The 20,115-nt window shown below is 36.3% G+C and overlaps 1 protein-coding gene across 1 annotated transcript; it reads right to left on the reverse strand.

Moving 5' to 3' along the window:
- Positions 1–504: 504 nt before the first annotated feature.
- On the reverse strand, positions 505–19,223 carry ACMSD (aminocarboxymuconate semialdehyde decarboxylase; the record flags this gene model as incomplete). The annotated part of the gene is made up of 8 exons (XM_009581394.1): positions 505–531; positions 4,244–4,416; positions 4,889–4,984; positions 6,652–6,745; positions 9,025–9,261; positions 10,572–10,621; positions 14,078–14,174; positions 19,179–19,223. Coding segments are annotated over 8 exons (819 nt in total), but the record flags the coding sequence as incomplete, so codon positions are not given.
- Between the last annotated feature and the right edge of the window lie 892 nt (positions 19,224–20,115).

Genomic DNA, 20,115 nt, shown 5'->3' on the forward strand with positions numbered 1-20,115 from the left:
TATATAAAGTATGTAATATATATATTATTCCAATGATATTTTTCTTTTCCTCTAACTTAAAGTGTTTCACAGCTAATCATGTGATCTATTAATTAGCAGTAAAATTAAGAGCTGTAAATTAATAAGAAAAATTTAGAAGCAGCATTATTGCTCTGCTACTAGTGATATTAGGCTATTAATTTATACTCTTTGAGCTTCAGTTTTGTACCCATCACCCATCTATAAAATGGGGATTGCAATACCTGTCTTTAGCAACCAGCCTCAGAGAAGTCCTGTGAAGCCTCTGCAGATAAATAATACTCCTAGCGTAAGAGATGTATTATAATATTATTCCAAAGGATATCAACAAAGTCAGTTTTCCCTAGAGGACTTACAGTTTGATACCTTAATTATTGCATCTCTCCTTTTAGAAAGGTACATATGGCTAATGATTAACCTCAGTGGACCCTTCTACTCAACAGAACTTTTTTCACAGTAATAGGGACCTGAATCTTAAAATGAATCTCAAAGAGTATCAAGCATGAGTTTGTCCTCTTATATTAGTGAAAAATTGTATTTGCCTTGAATCTCACCTTCTTTCCTACTATCAGGACACATCTCAAAAAAAGGCCAGATTGCTATAGCCAGTTCAGCTCCAACTTCTGGCCAGAGAATGTTTTACCTTTGTGTGATGGCTCTTGAGGAATCACTATGGGGAAGTTTTTGCAGAGATACACTGAATCATTTAATCCCCTGTCAACCCAGTTCTTCACTTTTTATAGCCAGCATCATTAGGGATTTTGTGTTTATTTATATTCACTTCAAGCTACCTCATCATGGGGGGAGGGAAGGACTGCAGCAATTTTGCAGTCTTACAAAATTCTTTCTCAGAAATGTGTATTTCTGCTTCCTTTAACTGGGATAGGCTCCAATTAACCTGCACCTAAAACTAAGAAGGGATGAAGTTAAATGTACATGACTCATCACAGCTGTCACTGGATTTTAATATTCATAAGCTCAAAGCCAGCACATTACACTCTGATGCCAGGTAATGGCTATTCCCTAAGGACCTGAAGCCATGTCTAAGCACATCTTCACACACGCTGATGCCCTTCCTGAACAGCTCTTAGCTATACTCTAGAGAGCTGTCCTATTTCAAGCCTTCAGCTCATAAAGTTACAGTGTCATCCTCAAGACCCAATCGCATTGTTTTTAGCCCAGCATTTATTCACCTTATATTTGTTATTCTGCCAATACATGGCTGCACTGAAAACACTGAGATATTTGGCATTTTTTTAAGCATTTGACTCTTGGAATGGTATTATGTAAGAATATCAGCTTTCATTGGAAAAAAGAGGGAACTTTTTAATCTTCATGGTTATAAAGTAAAGCTTGAAAATGTGATGTGAATGTTTTTTTCAAGGATAAGATGCCTTAGGCTATGAAAAAGAGAAAGAAAATGTACTTTTTTTTCAAGTTCTCTGGAGCGTTACAAGCATTTAAGTTTTTGGGATCTGACTCATGACTTTTCAGCACTGTGGTTCTACCTGATGTCACATCGCTTAAGCTCAAAATACTCAGAGGAGAATTAAAGACACCAACACCCTATGTAGTACACTGGTCAAATTTATTGCATTAGGAAACTTAATTTCAGAAGTCTGTTGACAAAATAAATGAGACATGAGAGAGGCTATTGCTGAGTGACTTTTAGATTATTGAATTAGAATCCGTAACCTCTCTCTCCTCAAGCAACTAAATTTCAGTTGCAAAGACTAGTCATGATTAAGGGCCAGAGCCTATGTGTTGCTTCTTAGAAAGAAAGGTAGAGAAGTTACAGTTTAAGTGTGGTGCAAAGACAGCAGCTTTCCTGCAACGGCCATAGCTTAGAGCAGCCTTGAGATGCAAAGCTAACTTGTTACTCTAAAGCAGAACTGCTACAAGACTTGCATTCTATACAAGTCAAAACAGAAAAAACGTTGTCAGCAATAGATTAAACATCCTGTTGTACTTTCTGTCCTGCTTCGCTCTTGACATCTATAGTTCAGTTTAAAACCAGAATCAGCCCAGAAAAAAGAATCTGTGGGTCTCAGCCATGCTGAGTCACGCAGCTTCTAATTTACCGAGGTCTTTCTAACAATGGCAAAACATGTCTCCCAACATTTTAAAATGGAAAAAAAAGAAACAAGCAAGTGATCTTGTCTCCTTGGCAATAAAAAAAGGAATCTGACCACCTAAACATGGCAATTTAAAATTCGAGAGCTAGACTCATCCCTGCTATACTATAACTACATGTAGAACGAGAATATACTTAGGATGACATGGTCCGGATTTGGGGAGACTTCTCAGAAAAGGAGATAACTGAACGCAAGTGCTGAACTGTTACTGCCTTTGGATATCTTGTAAAATGGAAGTGCACATCACATCTGGTAAAATTTTAAAATCTATTGTAAAAACTATTTAAAGCCACGTGATTACTGTAAGCTACAGTTAGATTCAAAAAGTGATGCAGAGTAGAAAGTCCAGGGCTGTTGACCATGTTATATTTACTGTTTAGAGGTTGGTAACAGAAATTAACAAATCAATATTGGGCTGTAGCCCTGGTATTTTGTTAGTAACCCATCTGGTGCCTAAAACTTCATCCCTGACACAGAGATCTCTCCATCAGTGTTCACTAGGACTAGGATTGCCAAAAAAAATGCTATAACATGTCCATGTGTACGGAAAGAACTTAGCAAATGCCACCCGAGTTGATAGCCACTGATGTTATAAGAACTTTCCAATACTAACAGCTTATTAGCAGATCTTTTGACAAGTAAACGGACCTGGGTTTTATCTTACTTGTTTCTAGCGGAACTAGGCTGCATGGTAGTTTCTTTGCATATTTTATGGGGCTCCTGTCATAAATCTATTTTTGGTTCATGGTGGGTTTAAGAAAGAGGTATTCTCTCTCCTCTCCTTAGAACTGTAGTGTCATTGTATGTGTACATACATACACACTTTACAAAAACTTTCTATAGTATTGTTTCAAGCTGTAGTTGTGCTGTCACATTGTTGAATTTTTCATGAATCTTCAAGTGCAAAGTTTTCCTAAAAGGCACAAGTACTGTAGAGGAGCTGCAGGCAGAAGTCCAGTCTCAAAGCTGACAAAGATTTCCTGTGCAGCACAGACTGAAAACCCATGGATTTCAAAGGGTTGAGACCTGGGCTCAGAGTACCACGATAAAGAAATAGTTCTGCATTATTATTTTTGGCTGGCCTAGGCAAGTCACTTCTATACCAGTTCTAGTACATATTTATTGCAGTAACCTGTTCAGACTGTTAGAGATGAAAATGGGAAGTCAACTATCTTTTCTGTAGAGAGAAAGAAAACATTCGGCTTAGCTGTTCTTGTGAACTTTGGTCATACAAGAGGCCCTGATGACAGCAACAGCCCCATACGTGAGAAAGTACTATGTGAGCCTAGAAACTGATGTACAGGAAACAGGAATACAGTTGTTGAGACAAGAAAGTCAATGTCAGAGCTTGCATTTCTGTTTTTGACATCTGGTAGGTATCTGCCTGCTAGCTGCAGAAACTCCATGAGCTCCACAGATCAAGACGCAAATACAGGTCTCTTCTTGATTTGTAGTGATCCATGGGAACTTGGCATGAGTGATGCCATCTTCAACCCCTTCCTGAACATTTACTAATGGGAAGGAATTATTTGAATGTTTTTGGATTTTTCTGTCCCATGCTGTACCCGATTTAAACAGATTGCTAAACTACAAAGATTTCTTTACTCTCTACTCTAACAATTAAAATATTTGTGCAAACCCATGATGTTTAATGTGCTCTCCAGGATCCTCACAAAAACTTTATTCATTATTGACTTTTTTCTGCCTATAACTTCCCAAGTGGAAATACAATTTTATTTCTTTGAGTATACACTTGAATTTGAAAATTAAGCCATTTGAAAACAAGGCTCCAGATGAAGCAGTCTTTGCTTGCAGTTCCATCCTGAAAACCTTATACAAGAAACTAGCCTCACTGAACTAAGATTCACAGTGCATGATTTCCTGGATTAAAACCACCATTTCAATAACTCCATATAGTAAAAACATTATCAACATGGCAGAAGCCCATCAGTTTATAATAGCTCAGGTTCTGATTTTACTGGAAGATTATGCTGTCTTCTTCCTGCTTTCTTCTTATATTCTCCTTTTGCTATTTCATAGAGAATTAAATAAAGAATGACTCACCTGCTTCTGGAAGCATTAAAACTCACCTCTCCTATTACACTTGTTAGCAGCCTTAGTGCACCACGATCATGGACAAGAGAGTCTGTGTAAAATGAACCAAGATATTTTCTTGGATCCACCTTATTATCCACTGCACACAAATCAGGGCGCATGTTGAATCCATGGGAGATTCGCCCAACTGTGTATGGAAAAGATCCACCTGCAAGAAGAAATTTTTAGTAACAGAAGCGAAAAATATGCAGGAGGTAAAAAAGCCACATTATCAACAGAGATCCGTAAGTTTTACTGTCAACTATTTAGAAGGTAAGTGCTCTGCATCAGAATTTTTTATTCCTTCCCATTCATTAGCTTCTTTCTCTGTTTTCCCCACTTCTTCACTACTGTGATGCCCAAATTCCTCCTGCTGCTTCCTTGTCCCTTTCCCCAAGCCATCTCCTGTCTCCCCTTCCTCCTCGTTTCCCTTAAAGGCTATTGTAACAGTTCAAACACTGGCTGAAACAGGCTAGAGAGTGTTCACACAAGCAGCCGATCTGGCATATTATCTTCTTTGGGGTAATAGTACTCAGCTGGTGGTAGGCTTAAAGTGGTAACCCTATTAGCTGGCATACCAGAAAATACAATTGTACCATGCTCAACTAAAGAACAAGTGTTTCACATGGTGTATTACTTACCTCCGTGTGCAAAGCAAACTTTCAGCTTAGGAAATTTTTCAAAAATTCCTCCCATAATCATGGAGCAAATGGCTATGGTTGTTTCTGCTGGCATGCCTAAGAAAAAAAAAAGCTTTATTGTATGAGAGTTTTATTTTTTATTTTCCTATGAGTTTTAAATGTTATCTCCATTTTCTTCAATTAGCCTTGAGCCTAGTGAAAATATAATAATTACAGAGCAGCTGCCAAAGGTTACGCACTATTTCTATTAGAGGAACATGGAGCTGAACATTAATTAACTGAAATGAGGACACAGGACTGGAAGCTAAGATCTTCTGAATTCTAAGCCCAGTTTTTATCCTACACCACTAGGACAGCTGACAGACAGGGTGGGTATGTCCTGAACTGCACAGTACAGGCTTGATTCCCCAGTTATCCCCAGAACTGCACTGTACAGGTTTGATTCCCCAATTATCCCCAGAACTGCACAGTATGGGTTTGATTCCCCAGTTATCCTACCTCAAAGGCGAGTCTGGAATATGCCAGGTTCTCTTCCCACCTGTGCTTCTTTTCTGTGGAAACTGGGGCAGATATGTTGGTGGATATTCCAACACAGATTTGGGGTTTAGTTGTGACGTGGTGCCAGTTCCTACAGTTTAGAAATAACCTCTCTCTCTCTTTGCCACTGGGTAACTTGGATGCCCAGTGTTAGGAACATAACAGCTATTTAAGTTCCTGTATCAGGCCTCAGTTTCTGAGCACACTTAACATTTTTAGAATATCATGCCATTTAGGCGCCTAACTTCAGAAATCCAGCTTGAAATTAGGAACTGAGTTCCCCTCATCTATGGGGGAAACAACACCCATCACCTCAAAATGTTGTCTTTCATTAATGTTTTACCATATGCTCAGATGCAAAGCCTTATTAGGCTTAGAAGGAAAATCTTTACACTTTGTTAAGTAAATGCAGTAATTTTAGTCTCTTTTTAAATCTGTGTTGTTGAGCCTGCTCTGATCAAGACTAATTGATATTGTTTTAAGATAATGCACTGGTGACTGGGACACTAAGATTTTCCAGTGTATATTGCAGAACACATATTATATGTACATTGAGTATGTTTTTCAGAACACCTCTACTGGAGGCAGTGCAAAACCATGCAAAACAAAACAATGCAAAACAGAGTAAGGAAGGGTGGAATCAGGCCTAAACATTTCTAGGTAGCAGTAGAACCTAACTTCTGTTATTCAATGTTTTTCTGATTTACCTAGCAGATGGGGAAAAAACCAGAAACCAGATAATTCCCTACATCTATTGGGAGCTTTCAAAGTACATGTTCTTTCAGCTATAGTTGATGTGAACTTAGATTTATTTCCTCTCTGATCAACCTATTTCTAGGAAATAATCCAAGAAATTCTAGGAAGTAGTGTTTGGTTTTGCCTACTCCTTCATTTACTCACATTATTTTTGAGGAGCTCATTTCAGAGACAATTCACTTTTCCCTAGTCACCTGCTCTTTATATTTAGGACAAAAGAGAATACTAGATTCTGTTGCTAGTCTGAATAATTTTAATTTTAGGTATTTAAAAGTTAGACAAACTAAACAAGCTTAAAAACAAATGACTGCTGAATTTATACAACAGATTTAATCGTAGTACTTGATTTAAAAAAAACAGATTCATAGAAAAATGATGTAGTTTTTTTCTGTACTAGTACCTTTGCAACAGTCTTCTGGGCATAATCCAGTGACAGTTCATAAGATTAAGCAAAGTAAATATACACTCACCTATTAGCCAGGGAAACCAATATTTGGACATCCTTCCATCTATCTGCATGTCCCAGGGATGCACAAAGAGACAGCAATTTAATTGTTCAGCAGCCTGCAGCAAAAAGAAAAAATCTAAATCTTGACTAATCATACCAAAATGCATCTTAGTTCTTAGTTGTGCTTTAAAGATTACCTGCAAAATCGTACTGAGCATTAGTACTAGTAATGAAAATAGGCCCAGAAGTAAGAACTATAAGCAATAGTTGGATATATTTACTCCTCTGGGCCATATCCTGAAGTCCTCACTCAGTTGCATAGTTCTTTTTGAGACTACAGGATTGGAAACACTGATGATAATATCTTTTTAGTAAGCCAAGTGTTCTGCAGATTAATGCAGTACAAAAATGCTTTTTTAGCTGTATTTGTCAGCCATCCTGAAGTATAAAACTCGGTTCAAACTAATATTCTTTTGGTTTCATTACACATACGAGGATGAATTCTCATAATGTTTTATAGAATCATTTTAGGATCGTTTTGCAGAATTGTTCCAGCTGCATTCAGGAATTTTCATTGCTGTTGCACTACATTTGTCCCCTTTGGCCCTCTGCCTGGCTTAAAAAAAAGTTAAAACTATTCCTAATCCACCCTAAGAGTTTGAAATCTAGCTGTATTCCGATCAATAATCCATCTCCACTCAAGTATATTAATTTTTCCAAAATTACTGACATCTTTGGAAAGGAAAACAGAAGAACAATATAGGATGATAATTCTGACTGAGTAATTTAACTATGTGCTTAAATTTAAATATATAGTCATCAGAATCATTCATATGCTTAACCAGGATTTAACAGCTTCATTTTGTCAGATGTATTTCTGGACCTCCTCTTGTTGCTAAGGAGATTATCATGCATTTGAAAAATTTGGGTTTATTTACCCATACATGCATAAATAAAGCTGCAACTTTTGGATTGTAGGGAGTAATTGCCATCTACATTTGTAAACTAAAAATAGCAATTCAGTAACTGGCTTCGTAGATTGATAAAGTTCATTATCAAATATGGCTTAATTTCACAATCTTTATTATCCGGGGATGTTTCTGAAAGCAATAGAGGTTACTTCCTATGTGTTAAACATAAGCTGAAGAATGTACAGTATAAGAGAGAGATCCTAGTACAAGCGAGGGATCTCAGCACAAGAGAGACATGGAGCTAGTGGAGAGTCCAAAGATGACAAAGGGACTGGAGCACCTCTCCTATAAGGAAATGCTGAGAGAGCTGGGACTGTTTAGCCCCAAGAAGAGAAGGCTCAGCAGGGATCTCATCAATGTATATAAATACCTGAAGGGAGGGTGTAAAGAAGATGGAGCCAGGCTCCCTTCTGTGGTGCCTTGTGACAGGACCAGAGGCAATGGGCACAAACTGAAACACAGGAAGTTCCCTCTGAACATCAGGAAACACTTTTTTACTGTGAGGCTGACTGAGCACTGGCACAGGTTGCCCAGAGAGGTTGTGGAGTCTCCATCCTTGGAGATATTCAAAAGCCATCTGGGCATGGTCCTGGGCATCTGGCTCTAGGTGGCCCTGCTTGAGCAAGGGGCTGGACCAGATGATTTCCAGAGGTCCCTTCCAACCTCAGCCATGCTGTGATTCTGTGAATGTGTGCATCTCCAAGAGTGTATATGATTGTATATGACCATAAAAACAAATAGTCCAGATGCTGCACTAACAGAGTTGTTGAATAAATTGAGCATTCTGAAAAATAACCTCTATGGATCAATTTCAAGCTGACAGCTATAATAACCTGTGAAACAGATACAGAATGTACATTGATTAAACCTCACAATTTAGACAAATGACCATTCTCATCTGGACCTCAGGCTATTTAAGAAATGCAATCTATAAATTCATTTTATAATCAATACATTCAGTTTGGAACTTTTGGTCCCATTTGCATAATTCTGTATGGTACTTTGGCTCTATAGGTATCTCTGAAAATCTCAGGGAGTTTTATTGATTATCTCAATAGGATTGGATACAGTAACTTGAACCCAAAAGCAAACAGTGCAGAAATGCTTTATTTGATACTGCAATTGTCCTCACAAACCAAGAAGGCAACTCTACAGTGAGAACTCATATCATAAAAAGATTTTGTTATTCATTATTATAAAGTATGTTTCAGAATGTTTTATATTGTATTATTGTCATTATATCCTATAATAAATTATCATATATAATTAAAGCTGAATCTCTCTGATCATTAAGCAGATTAGAAGGCTCAATTGTTTCCATGTATCTATAAATTTAGTTGATGACTGAGTATGTCCCAAGGTATTTTTAGACAGAATTCTGTATCACAGAATTCCCCAAAATAAGGAAAGAAACATCTACTCACAGCATAAATATCGTACAGTTCTGGTGCATTCAGGTCCCATTCATTGACATGAGATCCTATTTGTACTCCAGGAAATCCAAGTTCATTCACGCAGCGATGCATTTCCTTCACAGCCAGGTCTGGAGCTTGCAAAGGTAATGTACCCAAGCCGATAAACCTCTTGGGGTACTTTTTTACTGTAGCAGCTAAGTCATTATTTAATATCTGGGCTAGATCTAAAGTATCTTGAGGTTTGGCCTGGTAAGATATTAAGCAGAATAGTATATTAAAATATAGTTCTCAAATGTTATCACCTTTGGAAGATATTGGATAAATGCCACTGCAAACAATTCAGAAACAGGGTTTGAACCTAAAATTTACTTTACAGTTCTGAATAGCTGGAAACCAGTAGGGCTAAATTCTGCCTCACTTTAAAACCTCTGGGTGCAGTTCTGCTTCTTGTCTTGAATATTTTATCAACTGCTATTGCCTTTACTACTCAGGATGAGTGTAATAAAGCACTTAAGTATCTGGTCTTTTGTGTCAACCAGTCCTCTGTTTTTGTTTATCCCAATGCAAAAAGCTTAGCATATAATTTTTAAACATAGGAATGTTTAAAATATTTACTCTCCTATTATTGGAGTTGAAGAGATAAAAACAAGAAATGTGAGATGCTGGAGCATAAGAATTCTACAGGGAAAACTTAAGCAAACCTCTCTAACATTTAGAAGGAGATAACAGTCATAATTCTAATAAGGGAACTGCAATATCCATACAATTGGTTTTTCATTTCCCCCCTAATACATATTTAATGGAAAATATTCCCATAAATACCATAATAAAATTTTAAAGATATGTCACCCAACAAGAAATTGTGAAGATCAGTGGTACTACTTATATGTGGGCTTAACACAACAATTTTTAATGTAGCATATCTGTTTACATATAACAACTCAACATGTACATGTAGCTAAATAGTCACATGGAGAATGTATTTAGAACTGCATTTTGCTATGATTTATCTTCCCAGACTGTTTTTATTTCTTTGATGCATTCAAGATCACCATGCAGGGAACATATTAATTTAAATTTGCTACTGAATTTTAAGATTCAAAGCATTCTAGGTCAATGAGTCCCATGCCACATTTAAAAGAAAGTGGGACAAGACCACAAATATATCTTTTACTACTTTTTTTCATGAGAAAATATTGATTGATGCCTAGCTTTCCTGGCATCTGTACATATATGTCTACCTGCTAACCATGGATTCATGCTGTGTAAATTCTCTCTTCCTGTTTCCAGCTACCCCCATAAGGTCCCCAGAAGAAATTCTGTTGTCTCATTCTTTCTTACTGAGTGTACTCCAGAGTGGAGCTTTGGCAGGACACCCTGCTGGCTCTTCTGATACCTGGACTATTTTTTTGTCTTTTGTTTTTCACAGCAGAACAATTCCGCATGTACTTCAGTGCTCTAGTGACTACTTCAGTCACCTAATTTATAGGAGGATGCATTTATTTTTAAAAAATTTTTTAACATATGAATTACAAAATATGCTAGTAGAAACCTACCCAGTAGCTGAACATTACAGGGACTGTGGAAAGGACTTGGACTGTGACTCCTGAGTAAGAAAAAACAGTTGTTAATGTTTCCTTTTTTTTTGGTAAAATGTTAAAAATAAGAAAGCATTTTGGTTTCAAAGGTAGAAGGTAAAAGCTTTAATGGTAAGAAAGACTGATTTAACAGTGACATGCATAGAATCGTTTTTTTGCTAATTAAGGATCATGGTAATAAATCTTGTAGTGTATCATTTTATTAGGATTGGAATATTTTTGCTAAGTAGAAAGAAAAATAACACTTTCATACTCATACTATATTATTTGTGACACTATTTTCATTTTAGAACTTTGGTACGCACGTGTACAATTAATTAAAATAGCAATTCAATGTTACTCTCACATAAATGAATGTGACGTTAAACCAACAGAATACATTGTATCTTAAGTATCTTAAGTTTACTTTGGGGTCACATTTATCATATATATTTAATAAATAAATGTGTAAATTAGCTCAAAGATAAACAACGTTATGTTAACAATGGTTGTTAAACAATATTTTCCTAAGTGTTCCCCAAAGCTATATTGTATTAGGTTTCATTCATCCTGTGTCTGGACTACTGAGGTTGTAAGTATAAGAAAATCTGCCTGTTTTTAGAAATAACTTGGATGTTAGCAATAAAGAGAATTAAGTCTATGTTGTTTGGTTTCTGTTCAGACACAAATCTGTACTGTAACTTTGTGTGTGACGGGTTACAGGAATGAACACAACAAACCTAGCAGATTAACAACAGAAGAAACAATAAACAATAATTAGGACTTCACTAAATAGTTACATGCAAAACTGTAATTTTTTTAAAATTTTAGGTCTGTTTGTAATATTTATGCACATATTTTGTCATGCTTTAAAAAATTTAACTTGGTAGTTAATAATGAGACTACTAATGCAAAAGATGGCAGAAAAACCCTACGAGAATTTCTTCTAAGACAATGACCTTGCCAAAGCATTTGAATGTTTAACAAAATGATTTATCCTCCATCTCAGTATTTTAAGTAGGAAACAAGAGGGGAAGCTAACTCAGGCATCTCTCTTACAAGATCTGATTAATATTATCTACAGCAGCAGTAGTTTGGGCTTAAGGATTAGGTCTACAAAATTACATATATACCGAAGTACAGCCTAAGTTGTATTATCCACCAATATGCTACTGGACACTTGATTAGTATGTTTGAGAACATTCACCATGTTTTCCACAATAAGCATTGTATCTGGTTTCAATCCATTTTTACACTTCTGAGCAAATTTAACATAAATCTTAAAGGCAGATTTCCAGGCTGAACATTCCTAGACACTAGCTTTAGGAAGAAGAAGAATCAGCACAGAAAAACCTCTACTTTATACCCTCTTCAGAGGGTTTTACAAAGGATAAAATAGTAGGAAAAGGCAGTTAGGATTAACTGAAAGATTTTCTCCACTAAAATTGTGATGATTTGTGTCACAGAACTGTGATGTTAATTTCCTCTGCAGCTTGTTTTATTGAATTACCTTGATGATAGCTTTTTAAATTGATTTTCTTTATGCAGGTTTGTATACCAAATAGACCTAGGACAGAACTAATTTAGTCTCTTTGGTACATTGGCTACCATTTCTTATTACTGGCAAGATTTCTTGGGCATTGCACAAAGCCTTTTAGCAACCAAGCTGTAAGTTATCTCTCTGAGTTAATAATACCTTACAGTGACTGATACTAGTTTTGTTCAGCTGGGAGACTCCTTGCATCTTTGTTCCAAAATTATGCCATGTTTGGAGGTTAAATTTTTGGGTATAATCTATCTTGGCCTTGTTACAGAAAACGGTCTTTGAACTAAGTAGCTACAGCTTTGTAAACCGAAAAAGAGTAAATGCGGCCCATAGTCTTTATCATTAGGTGAACAGTAAGAATGAAAAACAGTAAGACCTATTTTTTACACTTAATTGGCTGATGCCTGTATCTCTGGAGTGCTGTAATAAATGGGGACATTTTTATGGCACAAGTCACCAGATGGTGCTGTAACACACAGTTTTAGATTTTTTTTTTTTTTTAACCAAGTGAGCACTGTTTAGTTTGTGGAGAAATATCGTGCTGTTGGCTTTATGATACATTTTCTTTTCTGGAGAGCTGTTGCAAAAATTTGAAAAAAATTGCTCCTGTGTTTTCCCTTTGTCTACAGCAAATAGTGGGGCAGAATTGTTTTGTTTTTTGTTTTTTTGCCATTAGTGTTGAGGGAAATATCTGAAAGGGAAAGATGCCCAAAGACTATTTATGATCCACACTGTTGTTGAATGATGTGGTAATCCCCAAAATCCCTGAGCTAACTCAGGGAATGATTACAATCTAGTCAAGGCAGCATATTTCAGAGAGGTTGCAAAGACATTCTAGCATTCCTATTAAATGTCTAATGGTTGGAGTTTGAAATACTGCTTCTCCAGGGTGAAAATGAGGTACTTGAAAATTCTAAGTTGTCTTTACATAAATTGCCCACCAGCCCTTGAGTTCCTAAATTGGCATGTGTTATGTGTTGCAGTAAACTTCCATAAGGAGAATGACCCAAAGTATCTCCTAACATGCTATCCCTTGAGAGAAGGAAACAATAATCATAAAGATGCTACTTATAAAATATCTGCTCTTTGAAGTAATTCAGGTGTTTATTCTTTATGAAAAGTCAGAGAAGATATTCAAGTTGCATCTACTGAGAAACTGATGTAGGGAATTATTCAGGCCTCAATCTAAGAAAAAATAATCTTTAGTAACAATATTTCTCTCACAAAAGTAATTTGGAATTAGAGTGTTAATAAGATCTAACAAAAGTAATCCACCAGACTAAAAGTTCCTTCTCTCATTCTCAGTTTCCCATCTTACAAACCTTATTTAGTGGCATGTCAGTAACTTGATGGAAAACAAATTTGCAAATTTGGCATCTGGTTAAGTTTCTTTCTAAATCAGGAAAACTCTCTTTTCTGAGAAAGTAATTGTATCAGTTCTCTAGGCTCAGAGTCCTCTAGCAAAAATACAGAATGAAGTTGCAACATCTAAAAAGAAAAAAATATTAGAAAAGGAAACAAACATACAAAAAATCCTATGAGTAAGCAAAATCTTGTTAACATTTGGAACAAAAATGAAAGGGCTTCCTCTTTTACGTAAGTCACTTCTACACCTGGAATGTATGTTGCCTTTTCAAGTCCACAGTCAGTCATCCTTACTTATGTCAATTAATTCCTTACTGTGCTAACAATCACACCAAAATCAGTGGGGAATAAATTGCTACTGAAAATGAGGAAAGTTATGGGAACATGTCCCATTTGAGTCTGAATATAAAGCATATCAGTTTTCACTGACTTTCAACAGATTTAAACTAATGAATCAGTATGCTAAATCTTTTAGTTTTGATATTGTTATTGAGCGCTTTCAGATGTTAATCAACAGAGAAGTTGCTATTATTCTAAATGAGACACAATGATTTCAATTCCTTTATGGAGGTACCTGATAGGTCCATCTCTTTAATCCGTACTTCTGGATCCCAGCAGTTCTCGTGAATAACTCTAAAAACCTTTCCATCCTTCATCATCTTTGCCTGTCCCTGTGAAATGACATTTTCATATATTATAAATGTGACAAAGTAGTACATGCTAATTTATAGTTGCTTGAGTATATTGTGCTCTCTACAGAAACTCAGTGACAAAATTTTGTTCTTTTATTTTTATTCAGTGGGTATTTTTAATCAAAGACTATTTTAAAATAGTCATTAATAAAACAGTAATTTATAGTTCAGATTTAATTCTTCACAATAAAAAAATCCCCTTTCTTTTGCAATGTATATCACACTACATTTGTTTGGAAAAGATATCAGGTACCTTAATTCAAGTTTATCCTGAAACCAAATTTTAACCTCAAAAGAATACTCTAATTAAATCTGTGCTAAATTTTCCCCTTGGGTATGTGTGTATTCTTTTAAAGTCAATAGCATCCCGATGATTCCAGTAACTACAGAAATAATTGTGCAACTCTGTTAATTTCAGTCCAGTTGTTTCATATCACCAGTGATACTGAGAAAAAAGGAGACCTATTATGTTGTCTTCAGATTACATTTTCTCCTTGCGAAAAAAAGAATTATTGAAGATTTTGTATTTGGGGAAAAAAACCCCAAACAAAACCTAAACGCAGTATAAAACCATTACCTGAATTAGTGTAATACCTTCCGCATATGCCACCAATTCCCAAACCTACAAAGTTCAAAATATTATCAAGGTAATGAAATTTAATACTGTTCCTTTAACTATGAACATGGAAACTTCCCTTTTAAACTTGATTTTTGGTTGATTTGTCAATTGTCCAAAGAGGTTGAGTAGGCACAGTGTTATCACATTAAGCAAAGTAAATTGTCTGTTACAGTTGTAGGTATCCATATGCTTCTACGGACTTGTACAGACAGACAAAACAGTCTTTCTGTTGGCTTGCACTTGCACAAATTGATGAGATATAATTCACCAATACTTGCAAGGCCTGAGTATTTCTTGGTTGCTTGAAGTTATTATAGGGATAAATGGAAATGGATGAAAGTCAGAAGATCCACATGTCCCTGTGTATTTGGGATGGGTAAGGGTGGTCATGCAGCAGATGTATTGGACAGAGAACACACTGCATCTGCAGTTGAAAATTGAAAACCACATGAGAAAACACAGCAGCTATTCCTTCACCTTCACCGTAAACAGAAGCTAAGCGCAGGGCAGTCTTCTGACCCTTCTGGAAAGGGAATTCTGTCTCTCCAAAGGCCACTTTATTTTTCCTCACAAAACCAGTTTATTTAGGATCCTGTCTATTTTTCTAAATAAAAAAATCTGTTAAATCAGAATATTCCCTACTAGTATGCTAAACCAGAAATAACTAATAAAATTTCACTACTTCTCGCAGAGCTGGGTTTCTGTCCCCTCCTTCTGAGAAGTCAGACTGTTCTTAACCTTGAATTTGTTATTAACTTCATACATCATTCACAAATATACTGCCCTAATGAATATTTTAAAGCTTTCTTCAACAAATCTAACTGTGCTGCCTTGGCAAACTGTCAAGTTACTTGTTAGCTGTATCACAGGTTGTGAAAATCACTTGAAATATTACAGTTAGTAATAACAACTACATAGTCCTGATCCTCTGGTAAAATACTTCAGGTTCTTGTAAAATTGATTTTCCAACCTGACAGAAAGGTTTACTCTAGCCATACACTCCGATACATTAAAAAAAGATCAGCACATTGCTGCAGATTGCCTAATAAACAGAAAAGTATTTGGGGTGTGAGTAGAGAAGAAGACAGAGTAGAACAGAGCATTGCATCGCATACGAACAGATCGTATGGACTTTACTGGGTTACTGTATTTCTGTGAACACAGGTGACAATTATTTCCTCAGACATAGCTAAGGCGTAGCAGCTGATCTGCTCATATATATTTTCTTCTACTAATACTGGAAACAATATAAGATAGATCGCAATTTTACTACCAACTTTGACAGTGCTCATACCTAAATGCTGAGATAAATAGTTGTTCTCTGAATGCTGCAACAGGGTTTGCAATATAGGAAAGGTTTCTAATAAGCCATGTGCTGTTCTCATTGAAGAATTAGTTGAACAGTTTGCTATTTTCATTTGCCTTAACTGATTCTTTGTGAACACACTACAGGTCAAGGCTAAGCTCACAGCATTTTATGTTGGCAACTTAATTGTTGACTTGATTATGCAGGAAAGCAAAACGTGATCATCTGAATAGATTAATGCGTGTGTATGTAAGGATGGAAAGATCTGGTCCAGCAACACTGTGACTGGAAAATGAGTCATACTGCTATAGTCTCTAGACACTGCCACTAACCTGCACCTGATATTTTTAAAATGAGAAATTACTCAGACACCTCAACTGGGAAACAATTCTCAGAGTTTTTTGCAGTAGTAAGAATGAAATATGGATCAGGAAAAAAATTTTCAGGTTTCAAAGCAATGGATGCAGTGCTGAAAATCTCATAAAAGACATGAGATTTTTATTTGTAAGGTTAACACAATTTTCTAAGTCCACAGCTGAAGAATTCTATCATCCTATTCTATTTTATTCTATTCCTATTCTATTCTATCCCATTCTAAACATTATCTGATATTTAAGGCTTTAATTAATTTATGTGGAAATTAAGAGAGAGATATTCAAGAATTAAGTCCAGCAGGCTGATTTGGTTCAGCAAGCTACATTTAAAATTATCCAATCACTAAATTACTCAGTCACATCCCAAATTGCACTTCTTTAAAAATGCATGTAATTCTTTTCTTTCAGTTTGACCCTGATGCTTCTTCACAGAACAATATGAGAAGCTTTTGCTTTTTTTTAATCTTAAGAGTTAACTTCCCCAGCTCCACATATCTGAATAGGATTTTATTTTGCCATGCACTTTTTTCACGCAACATTTTCAGACAGAAGTAGGCTAGACAGAATTCTCTGCAGAGTGTATAAGGCTATTATTGACTTGCCACAAAGTTCCTTTGCAAACTATTTTTAGCAAGAAATTTTAGCGTCAGACCTGTAACAAACAGCTAAGCTGCTAAAAATGTCTCCAACAATTCTCCCCTTCCTGCACCTACCATGTATCTCAGGAGCTGTGCCATCCACACTTTGGTTCAGCCCTCCTATGCCTGCTTAGACTCAGATGTGAAATTTCAGCATAATGTTTGTTTGCTCCTCATTCTTGGTCCCAACCTTCATATTCTGTGGTCCTTTTTTGTAAATGGTTGTTAGGCATTTGACAGCATAGCCTTGCATGTTATAGAATGACAACAGTGTGTATATCATTAGGTTGCAATAAATAGACACAATGTTGTATCCCTTTTATCAGCTTTTTTTCAGTTTATATATGCATATATACAGTCACAAAGAAGTATGGTTTTCCAAAGTGACAAGGAGATGAGGGAATGTCTAGTTCCACTGAAATTGACAGGCATTATATATTTAAATACCTTGATTACCTGGAAAATGCAAGTCTTGCTTCTCTAAAGACAATAAAAGTTAAACGTCTACAGAGAATGAATGAATTAACCAAGTCAAATAAGAAACAAGAAGAAGATTGGGTACTATTTTCTTTATAAGGTCACCCAGACAGGAAGAGGCACTGTCACCCTGAAAATGCTAAATGCTAAATCTTTCTATCACTTATCACTCTAGTTTTCAGTATAGAATTCCTATATTGAGATCATGTCTGCATTTCAGAAGACGGAGACAGATAACACTGTGCATACAGCCTGCCATTACATAACATAGCTGGGTTTAGCCAGTTATTTGCACTCTTCACAAGCTGTAGGTGAGTTATGCGCTGACACTTTTTGTTGAGCTATTCATGCTTTTAACTTTGCATCTTTTGTCTTGCAGCCTACTATATCCAAATTGTTCCTTCTGCTCTTATCTACCCAACCTCTGTTATCTTCGTATTTTTTCCTTAATTATCTGGCTAATACCTTGCATTGCTTTTATCCTTTCTGTATCTGTACAACTCACAACACTCCTGTGGTAGGCAATTAGAGATGAAGTTTTTCAAATTAGGACAGGTACCTATGAAGTGAGGTGGAAAGTGAACTGAGGTCTCCCAAGACCTCTTTTTAATGCCATCTTTCTATTCTCCCTCCTTCCAGAGGCCAATGCCATTTGCAGTGACAGGGTCTCCAAAAGATTCCTAGGACTGGGGAGCTGACAGATCACAGGCGGAAGCTGGCTTCCTGTGACAGTGTTTGAGATAGACAGGGATATCTAAATGCCGAAGTTACTATATGGTAACAGAGGTAACATCTTTAAAACTAGCTGGTACAGTTAACCTACATAGTAATGTACGAAGGGAATTATTTTGCCATATCAGCCTTACCTCTCTTAGGTCCTTGTGCCCTCCTGTAAAAAAAAGCACTAATACTGGTAATTTTTTAATGCTCTTATAAAAAGATAAACTGCAACATTTTGATCTTCTTTTCAGAAGTTTTACATTGTTGTGTCACTGTGAATGTCATTGACATTATTGCTGATTTGCTCTACTCTGAGTGAGATCAGAATCAAGCCTTTAAGAAACCAGTTCTGTGCCCATCAGAGTAAATACATGTATTCTGCTAACTTCAGTACCAGCAGGATGGATTCTGAATGCAGATGGACTGTTAGCTTAGACTCATGGCATCTGGAGACATGTTGTTCCAGTTGTACTAACGTAGCTCAGAAGTGCCTTTGTAAAGTTCATAGAGTGGATGGTGACAGAAAGATGAAGTAAAATCAGACCCAGTCTGCCGTTTACTTGCCAATATACCTCAGACTCCTACTTTTCTACATAATGGTCCCCAAATCTATGAAAAATGGATACTGGTTCATAGAAGAGAATGTGAGTTTCACCTCTTAAGCAAAAAGTTCTGCTGAGGTATATTAGGACTTGGAGTGATTCTACTTCACAGAAGATAGACCTCTAGAGAAATCTGTATCAAAGACATAGCCAATCTTATTGCCACTTTGCTTTTTAATAGATTTACTGTGAGTTTGTATTCCTGATGACAACACAAGATCAGCTTAGAGCACCAAACAGCCCAAACCTTACAGTGATGATCCAGCTGTACCCATCCACCATATCCGTATCTCTGTGAAAGAAAGAAGAAAAAGCCAGTGCTAGTTAGCACTCTGCAATAATAATAAAAATCTCAGTTCTTACAATCCAGCAGTACCTTATTCAGGAGAAACACTTACGCGTATGCTCAGCTTTGAGCCTACAAGTAGCCCCATTGACTTCAGCAGAAGTGCTGAAGTTTATCTGGACTGGACTAACGGTTTTTGTAGATCTGAACTTTTAGCTCCCAGTTCAATAACATTTTTAAGTAAGTCCTACAACTCATTTCAAAGTGCTTAAAGTCGCTTACTATATTGAGGTTCTAACTGGAATGATTTTTACACAGAAAAAATTAAATCAAGCATTTGGCAATATGAAAATTGAGCTGACAGTTTTCCAATCTGTGATCAGTTAATCATTGGCACAAAGATGTATTGATTCCACTTTTCAGCTTCCATGATTCAGCAGCAGGACTGAAGGTCAGTCTCTTGTCTATTAATATTTAAACAGCCAAGAGAAGCTAAAAAGGAGAAGCTTAGATGTTCATTGATTCTTCCAGAGAGATTCAAAATTGTTTATGCAAAACCCCCAAAACCTACAAAAGATGCTGATTTCCTTTTATATTCATAAATTCTCAGATTAGAAAGAAATGAAATCTTGGAATATCATAATAGTCGGGAAACAATGCTCAGAATTTTTCTGTTACGAAACATTTCAAAGGAAACTGAGTAAAAGCAGGTATTTCTTTCACTGAAGTGTAAACAATTTGAATACAGTCCTGAATTTCCTGTGATAACAAATTATTACTTAATGCCACTGTGAGCTTTCCCAAAGTAGGTGTGCAGAGCCGAGCCTCCTGACTTCAGCCAATTGGAGATGCTAATGACTGAGGCTATATATGTTTTATTTCGCTATGTTTAGCTATG

Source organism: Fulmarus glacialis, unplaced genomic scaffold (assembly GCF_000690835.1).
Source record: "Fulmarus glacialis isolate BGI_N327 unplaced genomic scaffold, ASM69083v1 scaffold49397, whole genome shotgun sequence".
Classification (NCBI taxonomy): Eukaryota; Metazoa; Chordata; class Aves; order Procellariiformes; family Procellariidae; genus Fulmarus; species Fulmarus glacialis.